This window comes from Saccoglossus kowalevskii, chromosome 12 (assembly GCF_978046115.1).
Source record: "Saccoglossus kowalevskii chromosome 12, keSacKowa6.1, whole genome shotgun sequence".
NCBI lineage: Eukaryota > Metazoa > Hemichordata > Enteropneusta > Harrimaniidae > Saccoglossus > Saccoglossus kowalevskii.
In genome coordinates, this window is record NC_140652.1 from 8,657,730 (window position 1) to 8,669,898 (window position 12,169).

The 12,169-nt window shown below is 38.5% G+C and overlaps 1 protein-coding gene across 1 annotated transcript in view; it reads left to right on the forward strand.

Annotated features, from left to right (window-relative positions):
* LOC100371992 (nuclear pore complex protein Nup205) overlaps window positions 1–12,169 on the forward strand; it is a 51,765-nt gene that overhangs the window by 22,930 nt on the left and 16,666 nt on the right. Inside the window, exons 15-23 of the mRNA XM_085505871.1 lie at window positions 361–558; window positions 1,190–1,437; window positions 2,275–2,395; window positions 2,628–2,718; window positions 2,984–3,145; window positions 3,622–3,861; window positions 6,731–6,886; window positions 7,325–7,426; window positions 8,148–8,395. Coding sequence (XP_085361997.1) covers window positions 361–558; window positions 1,190–1,437; window positions 2,275–2,395; window positions 2,628–2,718; window positions 2,984–3,145; window positions 3,622–3,861; window positions 6,731–6,886; window positions 7,325–7,426; window positions 8,148–8,395 — 1,566 coding nt within the window. The remainder of the gene's footprint in view (window positions 1–360; window positions 559–1,189; window positions 1,438–2,274; window positions 2,396–2,627; window positions 2,719–2,983; window positions 3,146–3,621; window positions 3,862–6,730; window positions 6,887–7,324; window positions 7,427–8,147; window positions 8,396–12,169) is intronic.

Consider the following 12,169-nt stretch of genomic DNA (forward strand, 5'->3'; position numbering starts at 1 on the left):
TTCATTCATTTTACACAACTTCAATTATTCATAAATAGTATTCTGTGTTCCATTCACTACACAAGAATGGCATACAGCTACTTCTGCCTTAATAACCTACTGTAAACCGCTTAATTTCGCTTCTAGGAATTTTCAAGATTTGATCGCTGAAACTCACTCAAATGTTCACTGCTACAAAATGTCATGATTTTCATAAACTCTCAAAATTCTCCAATATTTGTTTCTCAAAAATTAAAGTGGTTCACATTATTACATGAGTCTCGTTACTTGCAGCATTTATGCAAATCACATGCTTTGTTGTTTTGTTTACAGGGAAGTATTTCTCACTAAATTCTTCTAATTCTCTGTCCAATTTTACAGTGGCAAGTGGCAGCAGATGTGCTTGAAATTTTATTAAAGTTGTTACGAGATTACCGACCACAGGCTGAAGACTTTATCGATCAGCAAGTTGAGATACAGGGTGGTGGAATGGTGCTGACCAACAAACCACCGGGGTATAATCTTCTAATTCATATGTTGAATGATAGTCCGTTGTTGAAACTGGTGAGTCTGTCAAATGTTAGCACTTACATGTAGGTGTGGAACTCTGAAAAAATGACAGGAAAAAAATTATGCAAAGATTAACAACAAAGGAAAAAAAAATCACTGCACCTAAAAATATTTCAATGAGTTGTGGAAAACAAGCAGTCTCTCGGCTGAGATAGCTCCGCTGTTAGCAATGCACATTTCAATTAAAGAACAGAAGATATCATTAGAAAATGAACAATATGTATAGTATCAAAGAAATCAGACTTGCTGTTTTCAACAAGAATTTGAAAATATCACTTTTTACCAAAAATGACAAAAATATCCACCAAAAATTAGAGAATTTGAGCTTTTGACATGAAATGAACAAATCTGAGAAAGAAACATCCAAGGTACTTGCATATCAAATTTGAAAACATTGTGACTTGTGGTTTCGAAGAAGAAGTTGAAATTGTAAAGTTGACAACGACGGACAATCAGTAATATGACAGCACCAGTGTGTCGACAATTACTGACACCAAACTAATAAAGGGAAAACAATTAGCACCAAACTAAGTGAAGGGACAATACATTTTCCGCAGTTCTTCTGTCACCCCAAATTTCTAACCCCAAGTTTCTAAATTTTTCTGAAAAAAAAAATAACATTACCATACTATTTTTCAAGATTTTATTCGTAGTGCATGAAGCTACAAGACTGCTTGACCAGTATACAGAGTTCCCTGGTAAAAGTAGTCTTCAGAAAGCCACTCTACTCTGCTTAAAAATGATAGAAATAACACTGGAGAAGCAAGAGATATTTATGGATCTTCTTCGCGAGTTTAACTCCAGTATCTTGGTGGCATCCATGGATAAATTATTAATGGGGATAAATACAAGGACTGGAAAGGCGGATCATCTTGTTAATATTGCTAAGTAAGTTGTAAAAGTAATTACAATTGGAGCAGTTCCTGAGGAACCTATTTTCCTTTTACTGTGAGATTCTGTGTTATGTGTGAAATTGACAAACAAAGGTCATAGCGTTGTGGTGTAAAAACATTACGTGGAATTCGGCAAATACGAAAGTATTTTGGGGTATTTTTTATTTTTAATGTGTTATACATGTTTGATGGTAGTTACTTTTGATTAAGTATGGGTATCCAATGCAAACTTTGAAACTTTGTATTTGAAATTGAACTAAAAAAAAAAAGAAATTCAAGTTAAAATTTAAATCATTGATTTTTTTAGCAAATGTTTAGTTTATGCCTTCCAATTTTTATGCAAGATATAACACTGAACATGTTAATGCTTGTCAATGCCCTCACGCAACATTACATGGTTTTCCACCGGTACTGAACAGAGAATGATTGACAGCTCATGCAAGGTCATAAAGCAACCAGCCAATCACAGATTCAGTGGACACGTCATTGCACAATTTATTCATTTTGACGATGACCGGCAAAATATGCGATACTGCAGTGATAAAAATACGTTTTGAGGTTTACTAATGTTAGTCTCTGGTTTAAAGCACGGAAGAATAGCAAATGAATTTGTGACCTTTATTTTGTTGACCTCTAAACAGGAAGTGAATCGATAATGCTCTGCCTATTATTAAAACCGTGTGACATCATTCGCTTGCATGCATAATTAACATCAAGGGACACTAGGCAGAAGTGAACAGAAAAATAGATAAAAATGTGCAAAAAATGAGTATTTTCGCTAGTATAGGAAATGAATTATTGTTCTAGTCCCATGTGTGTGCTTGTCTTTCAGATATGTGACTTACAATAGTTTTAATCCTGAGTTGACATTATCAAGCATCAAGATCTTATACTGGGTGACTCAGTCTTCTGTATATCAACCAGCATTAGTTGGTATGCTGACAGCCAATAAGGTAAGAAAGTTATCGACATGTGACATACTTTATCCAATGACATCACAGAATTAAATATAAGCATAAGAGAAATTGAAGCCAGAACAGCTGTGTAACATTGATCTTCGAGATTGCCGAGTACTGATTTGTACACTTGGAGTATGCTAAAAGCAGAACTATAATAAACAAGATGGTGGATTCGATGAAATATTCAGACAACAATATTATGCTGATAGTTCCTTATTTCTACTAGGTTGTCGCTGGTGATATACTACATGGTTTTGTTGAGTGTCTAGAAATAGAAGATCTCGAGGAAGTTTCCTGTGATACGTCAGATGATACAGGTAATACTGTCAACAGTCAATACCAGTTCTTCCTTTCAGATCTCTGAACTGTCAGTGTTGGTCTTTGTTCGGCTGCTGTCTGAAAATGCATCATGAATCATTAAAATATTACTTAGTTTAACCATACAAAGGCCACTTCTGTAATGAAGCAGACAATTGAATTTTTCTTTTTTATTGTTTAAAAAAAATTCTGACAAACTTTTAACTGATGCACAAATTTTGTTGTGAAAATTGATTGCGATAAATGTTATTTTTATTTTGACAGATGAAAATGAATTGAGTTCTGGTGATGTGAGAAATGCAGCACGACAACATATCATGCATGTTATACTGTACTCGCTGGACCATCCCGCTCCAAATTTGGCTCATTTCCTACTTGGATACGAACTCACTAAACCAGTCTGCACGTCCAATCTTCAAGAACCAGGTAAAGTAGATTTAAATTAAAATTGTTATATAAGGCCAACATGGTTTGCTGTGTTCCACGTTTTACAGGAAACCATGCATTGTAAAATACTTTATTTTCACTTGTAATTAATTTTCGGTATTTTCGCTGAAGAAAAAATTCAGTCAAAATAAAATCTAGCGAAAATACCTTTTTTCCTATATTTTACGTTGAACTTGTAAAAAATCAGTGAAAATAACTTCCATACAAAACACCCAAAAAGTATTTTCAGCGAAAATTAATTCCAGCTAAAATAAATTATTCCACAGTAACTATTATATTTATACAGCCATTCGCCACCTTACATCTGTGGACAAATTCTTAGATTGACTGATTTGATTGGGGCTGTTTCATTATATTTGGGCCCCAAATTCAACTTGACCTTGAAGACTTTATTGGGGTTTTTTTTGGTATGGTACACTTCATATTCAGTAATGACCATGTATTTGTGTTTTTAGGTGTTTTAGGTTCTCCACGGAGCTGCCTGCATGCTGTATTATCCCTAGTTAACAGAGGTGTGGAAAGTCGTACTGGTCCGACATGTGTTTACAATACTCCAAGATTTGCTGAGTTGGCGTACAAGCTGATCTATGCTCTGTGTGTGAATAAGGACACTAGTAATCCAACAATGCGATTTCTGAGAGCTACTCATGATTTCTTTCTTGCTCATTTACAACATCTTCCGTTCAGACCAAAAGGTGAGCTCACTATCCTGTAAACAGCTTTTGTTTTGTAGGAGAGAGATTTTCAGGTATTATCTAACATTTCATTGGGATCTTTACTAGGGTGTCAAAGTGAATATCATTGGATCCTAGGGTGTCAGAGTGACATACACTGGGGGCCAAGGGTGTCAGAGTGACATACACTGGGGGCCTAGTGTGTCAGAGTGACATACACTGGGGGCCTAGTGTGCCAGAGTGACATACACTGGGGGCCTAGTGTGCCAGAGTGACATACACTGGGGGCCTAGTGTGCCAGAGTGACATACACTGGGGGCCTAGTGTGTCAGAGTGACATACACTGGGGGCCTAGGGTGTCAGAGTGACATACACTGGGGGCCTAGGGTGTCAGAGTGACATACACTGGGGGCCTAGGGTGTCAGAGTGAAATACACTGGGAGCCTAGGGTGTCAGAGTGAAATACACTGGGAGCCTAGGGTGTCAGAGTGAAATACACTGGGAGCCTAGGGTGTCAGAGTGACATACACTGGGGGCCTAGGGTGTCAGAGTGACATACACTGGGGGCCTAGTGTGCCAGAGTGACATACAGTGGGGGCCTAGGGTGTCAGAGTGAAATACACTGGGAGCCTAGGGTGCCAGAGTGACATACAGTGGGGTCTAGGGTGTCAGAGTAACATATTCACTGGAATCCTGGTTAGTCACTGACATTCACTGGTATCCTAGGGTGTCAGTGACATTCACTGGTATCCTAGAGTGTCAGTGACATTCACTGGTATCCTAGAGTGTCAGTGACATTCACTGGTATCCTAGAGTGTCAGTGACATTCACTGGTATCCTAGGGTGTCAGTGACATTCACTGGTATCCTAGAGTGTCAGTGACATTCACTGGTATCCTAGGGTGTCAGTGACATTCACTGGTGTCCTAGGGTATCAGTGACATTCACTGGTATCCTAGAGTGTCAGTGACATTCACTGGTATCCTAGAGTGTCAGTGACATTCACTGGTATCCTAGAGTGTCAGTGACATTCACTGGTATCCTAGAGTGTCAGTGACATTCACTGGTATCCTAGAGTGTCAGTGACATTCACTGGTATCCTAGGGTGTCAGTGACATTCACTGGTGTCCTAGGGTATCAGTGACATTCACTGGTATCCTAGGGTGTCAGTGACATTCACTGGTATCCTAGAGTGTCAGTGACATTCACTGGTATCCTAGAGTGTCAGTGACATTCACTGGTATCCTAGAGTGTCAGTGACATTCACTGGTATCCTAGAGTGTCAGTGACATTCACTGGTATCCTAGAGTGTCAGTGACATTCACTGGTATCCTAGGGTGTCAGTGACATTCACTGGTGTCCTAGGGTATCAGTGACATTCACTGGTATCCTAGGGTGTCAGTGACATTCACTGGTATCCTAGAGTGTCAGTGACATTCACTGGTATCCTAGGGTGTCAGTGACACTCACTGGTATCCTAGGGTGTCAGAGTGACATACACTGGGGGCCTAGTGTGTCAGAGTGACATACACTGGGGGCCTAGGGTGTCAGAGTGACATACACTGGGGGCCTAGTGTGTCAGAGTGACATACACTGGGGGCCTAGTGTGCCAGAGTGACATACACTGGGGGCCTAGTGTGCCAGAGTGACATACACTGGGGGCCTAGTGTGCCAGAGTGACATACACTGGGGGCCTAGTGTGTCAGAGTGACATACACTGGGGGCCTAGGGTGTCAGAGTGACATACACTGGGGGCCTAGGGTGTCAGAGTGACATACACTGGGGGCCTAGGGTGTCAGAGTGAAATACACTGGGAGCCTAGGGTGTCAGAGTGAAATACACTGGGAGCCTAGGGTGTCAGAGTGACATACACTGGGGGCCTAGTGTGCCAGAGTGACATACAGTGGGGGCCTAGGGTGTCAGAGTGAAATACACTGGGAGCCTAGGGTGCCAGAGTGACATACAGTGGGGTCTAGGGTGTCAGAGTAACATATTCACTGGAATCCTGGTTAGTCACTGACATTCACTGGTATCCTAGGGTGTCAGTGACATTCACTGGTATCCTAGAGTGTCAGTGACATTCACTGGTATCCTAGAGTGTCAGTGACATTCACTGGTATCCTAGAGTGTCAGTGACATTCACTGGTGTCCTAGAGTGTCAGTGACATTCACTGGTATCCTACGGTGTCAGTGACATTCACTGGTGTCCTAGGGTGTCAGTGACATTCACTGGTATCCTAGGGTGTCAGTGACATTCACTGGTATCCTAGGGTGTCAGTGACATTCACTGGTATCCTAGGGTGTCAGTGACATTCAATGGTATCCTAGGGTGTCAGTGACATTCACTGGTATCCTAGAGTGTCAGTGACATTCACTGGTATCCTAGAGTGTCAGTGACATTCACTGGTATCCTAGAGTGTCAGTGACATTCACTGGTATCCTAGAGTGTCAGTGACATTCACTGGTGTCTTAGGGTGTCAGTGACATTCACTGGTATCCTAGGGTGTCAGTGACATTCACTGGTGTCCTAGGGTGTCAGTGACACTCACTGGTATCCTAGGGTGTCAGTGACATTCACTGGTATCCTAGGGTGTCAGTGACATTCACTGGTATCCTAGGGTGTCAGTGACATTCACTGGTATCCTAGGGTGTCAGTGACATTCAATGGTATCCTAGGGTGTCAGTGACATTCACTGGTATCCTAGAGTGTCAGTGACATTCACCGGGATCTCTGGTATTACAGTGACTTTTACTGGAGTCGTGGGAGTCATTGTCTCTCACTGTTAACTTTTGTGGAATTTTATTCCCACATATACACTCAAATTTCAAAATCAGGAAACTTAATTTCTTCTGAAGTAAACCATTGGGATTTCTATTTTATTCTTCAGAAGATACTGAGAAGTTACTACTCTGTAATCAACAGTCATGGTTACTAAAATCAGTTGCCATGGAGATAAAGATGACAGCAGCCAATCGACAGCGTTCACACACTCAGAGGCTGCTACGAATGTTACTGGAGGACACACAGACGGTCTCTAAGGAAATAGGTAGGGTGTTATAACCGCCAGTTTGCCATTACACAATTTGATATCCATCTTTGAACAATGGAGTGAAACTTAAACATTTTAATGATAAACTCCCTCTTTTCTGAATTCTGGCCATGAATATTATTTAAGTAAATGTGTTTTTCATGAAAAGGGTTGCTTTTTGACATGAAAAATGATAAAAACATTTTTGGAATCACTGATTTTGACTCTGAAAATTTGGTAAGTGAAGATTACAACATAATTTTGTATACTAAAAACCTGACGTTTTTTCAAACTACTTCTAAAAATGTAGTCAAAAGTTTTTGCAATATACTTATTTTCTAATTTTAGTGAATATTTTTGTATTGTATGATATTGCTTGATTTTTAACTATCACAACATTGAGAAAAATGTTGAAAAACAAAGCAATGGCAAACAAGCTTTATAAATTTTTTGAAGGAGGCAAATTGGAAACAAGTGTTGATGGTGATGGTATGTTTGGAATGGATTCTCATTTACTAGACAGCACTACTATATCACATGCAAGACAAGCTGTTACAGGTAAGAATAACACCCAGTGTATTGTAAATGTATTCATTATTCACTTGTTTTTAACTACATGAACATGTAGAATAACAATATATCTCATTGTTTTCCTGCAAAGTTTGTGAACTTAAAACACAGTGAAATTACTCACATCAGATTAGTGAAATTAGGACCCTTTCCAAATCATGTTTGAACACCATAATTCCCCCCCCCCCATAACATTTTTATACATTTTGGTACAACATTTTGATACAACATTTTGATACAACATTTTGATACAACATTTTGATACAACATTTTGATACAACATTTTTGATACAACATTTTGATACAACAATTTGATACAACATTTTGATACAACAATTTGATACAGCATTTTGATACAACATTTTGATACAACATTTTGATACAACAATTTGATACAACATTTTGATTTGATATGGCTTGCAGCCGGCCATATGACCAGCGGCCTGCTCTTAATGAAACCCCCGTATGTACAAATTGTAAGTTTTCACAGTACATATGGTGTATTCTGCCTCAGAAACTATATTCCATGTCACTGTGACTTCTGATGGCATTGTGAAAAATGAACCCTAATTGTCACAACATTTTGAATGTATTTATACATACTATTTTCTGCCAATTTTCACCAGGCTGATCGATTTCCATAATCAAGTTCGCAAATGTCACATAATTGTCAACTCAACAAATTAACCGATAATAACTTTCCTTGAAGGGATGCAAGTACGCCGGAAGATTCTATGCATTCTTGACACAATCGACTTGGAACAAGACGCTCCTCTTCCACTAAGATTAGACTTTTTAAATCCTGGAACAGTGGAGCGGGTCATTTCAACGTTTGATGAGAAAAATGAATACGGTGTTACCGTGTGTAATATAAAATTACTACATGAATATCTGGTACAGGAATTGAATACATTACAAGGTTCTGCCGCTGCTGGACAAAGACCACTCATACAACAGGTGAGAAATTTCACAGGAATTGGTTTTATTATTTTTTATCAAAAAATAAGAAAATGGCAATTGCCGACATTGCTTCACTGTATCAACGCAAGTCCCAGCTCAATTTTGAGTTTTGACTAAACTGTAAATGCTGTTTTCAATCTAAGAATCTAGAAAATACAATCGCAAAAAAGTCGGAAATAAAAAAGTTTGTCATATCATCCAAATCTAGGTTAAAGGGTCAACTTGCGTGAAGTTAATAACTATAACAGCAAAATACATGGTAGTATTAAAGTGAAGTGACTTAAGAAGACTGACAGCCGAAAACTTGTGTTTGATTTTTGAGCTTGTCTTGTAAATGTTTGTTCACTGATCTGTGAAGTTCATGGAAGTTGTCTTGTGAAGTTCAACCAGTTTCCATGTTGCAGATCCCTGTACCGCATTTTCTCTATTATATTATGTTATGTTATGTTACGAGTATGTTATGTTATGTTATGTTATATTATATTATATTATCAATACATGTGCTTATGATCAAAGGCATATTTCTTATTGTAGGCAACAATATTTCGAATGCACACATGTTACTATGACCACTAACAGGCATTGTCTTGTATGTGTGTTTAATATTAAAAGCCAAAAAGAATAACGTCTTTGGCTTGTAACATGCTCTTCTGACAAGACTATTTTTATTCACTATCCTCCATTATACACATGTAATCAATTGTATAAACAAATGTCATAGCGGTGTAGTGGTGTCATAACAGTGTATGAGATTCAACAAATGTCATAGCGGTGTAGTGGTGTCATAACAGTGTATGAGATTCAACAAATGTCATAGCGGTGTAGTGGTGTCATAACAGTGTATGAGATTCAACAAATGTCATAGCGGTGTAGTGGTGTCATAACAGTGTATGAGATTCAACAAATGTCATAGCGGTGTAGTGGTGTCATAACAGTGTATGAGATTCAACAAATGTCATAGCGGTGTAGTGGTGTCATAACAGTGTATGAGATTCAACAAATGTCATAGCGGTGTAGTGGTGTCATAACAGTGTATGAGATTCAACAAATGTCATAGCGGTGTAGTGGTGTCATAACAGTGTATGAGATTCAACAAATGTCATAGCGGTGTAGTGGTGTCATAACAGTGTATGAGATTCAACAAATGTCATAGCGGTGTAGTGGTGTCATAACAGTGTATGAGATTCAACAAATGTCATAGCGGTGTAGTGGTGTCATAACAGTGTATGAGATTCAACAAATGTCATAGCGGTGTAGTGGTGTCATAACAGTGTATGAGATTCAACAAATGTCATAGCGGTGTAGTGGTGTCATAACAGTGTATGAGATTCAACAAATGTCATAGCGGTGTAGTGGTGTCATAACAGTGTATGAGATTCAACAAATGTCATAGCGGTGTAGTGGTGTCATAACAGTGTATGAGATTCAACAAATGTCATAGCGGTGTAGTGGTGTCATAACAGTGTATGAGATTCAACAAATGTCATAGCGGTGTAGTGGTGTCATAACAGTGTATGAGATTCAACAAATGTCATAGCGGTGTAGTGGTGTCATAACAGTGTATGAGATTCAACAAATGTCATAGCGGTGTAGTGGTGTCATAACAGTGTATGAGATTCAACAAATGTCATAGCGTTGTAGTGGTGTCATAACAGTGTATGAGATTCAACAAATGTCATAGCGGTGTAGTGGTGTCATAACAGTGTATGAGATTCAACAAATGTCATAGCGGTGTAGTGGTGTCATAACAGTGTATGAGATTCAACAAATGTCATAGCGGTGTAGTGGTGTCATAACAGTGTATGAGATTCAACAAATGTCATAGCGGTGTAGTGGTGTCATAACAGTGTATGAGATTCAACAAATGTCATAGCGGTGTAGTGGTGTCATAACAGTGTATGAGATTCAACAAATGTCATAGCGGTGTAGTGGTGTCATAACAGTGTATGAGATTCAACAAATGTCATAGCGGTGTAGTGGTGTCATAACAGTGTATGAGATTCAACAAATGTCATAGCGATGTAGTGGTGTCATAACAGTGTATGAGATTCAACAAATGTCATAGCGGTGTAGTGGTGTCATAACAGTGTATGAGATTCAACAAATGTCATAGCGGTGTAGTGGTGTCATAACAGTGTATGAGATTCAACAAATGTCATAGCGGTGTAGTGGTGTCATAACAGTGTATGAGATTCAACAAATGTCATAGCGGTGTAGTGGTGTCATAACAGTGTATGAGATTCAACAAATGTCATAGCGGTGTAGTGGTGTCATAACAGTGTATGAGATTCAACAAATGTCATAGCGGTGTAGTGGTGTCATAACAGTGTATGAGATTCAACAAATGTCATAGCGGTGTAGTGGTGTCATAACAGTGTATGAGATTCAACAAATGTCATAGCGGTGTAGTGGTGTCATAACAGTGTATGAGATTCAACAAATGTCATAGCGGTGTAGTGGTGTCATAACAGTGTATGAGATTCAACAAATGTCATAGCGGTGTAGTGGTGTCATAACAGTGTATGAGATTCAACAAATGTCATAGCGGTGTAGTGGTGTCATAACAGTGTATGAGATTCAACAAATGTCATAGCGGTGTAGTGGTGTCATAACAGTGTATAAGATTCAACAAATGTCATAGCGGTGTAGTGGTGTCATAACAGTGTATGAGATTCAACAAATGTCATAGCGGTGTAGTGGTGTCATAACAGTGTATGAGATTCAACAAATGTCATAGCGGTGTAGTGGTGTCATAACAGTGTATGAGATTCAACAAATGTCATATCGGTGTAGTGGTGTCATAACAGTGTATGAGATTCAACAAATGTCATAGCGGCGTAGTGGTGTCATAACAGTGTATGAGATTCAACAAATGTCATAGCGGTGTAGTGGTGTCATAACAGTGTATGAGATTCAACAAATGTCATAGCGGTGTAGTGGTGTCATAACTGTGTATGAGATTCAACAAATGTCATAGCAGTGTAGTGGTGTCATAACAGTGTATGAGATTCAACAAATGTCATAGCGGTGTAGTGGTGTCATAACAGTGTATGAGATTCAACAAATGTCATAGCGGTGTAGTGGTGTCATAACAGTGTATGAGATTCAACAAATGTCATAGCGGTGTAGTGGTGTCATAACAGTGTATGAGATTCAACAAATGTCATAGTGGTGTAGTGGTGTCATAACAGTGTATGAGATTCAACAAATGTCATAGCGGTGTAGTGGTGTCATAACAGTGTATGAGATTCAACAAATGTCATAGCGGTGTAGTGGTGTCATAACAGTGTATGAGATTCAACAAATGTGAAAAAAATGTTGAGGTATTCTCAAGTACTGTAAAATGACTAATTTTCACTGGGTTTAAATTTCGCTGATTTATCATTTCAGGCATATTCAGTGGAGTTTAAATTCACGGTTTTATCGTCTAGATAATGTGTTCTATGCTCAATTTTTACACTGGGTTTTAATTTAGCGCATTTTCCAGTCAGCGAAATAAGCAAAATTAAAACCCAGTGAATAACTAACCCTTTTACAGTATTGTGCTATATATACTTATAATGATGATCAATTTCAATAAAGTAAGGGTATCTCAATGCACTAACGATGCAACACTCTTAAAGATAAGCATTTCAATATTGAGCTATAAATCTAAAAGATTGAAATTTGAAATTAAATCATTCATTCTTGAGAATGATGTTCCAATATGTACTTCTTACCAATATGTAAAAATCACCAGACTGAGTTGAATTCATACATTTCAGTATATTA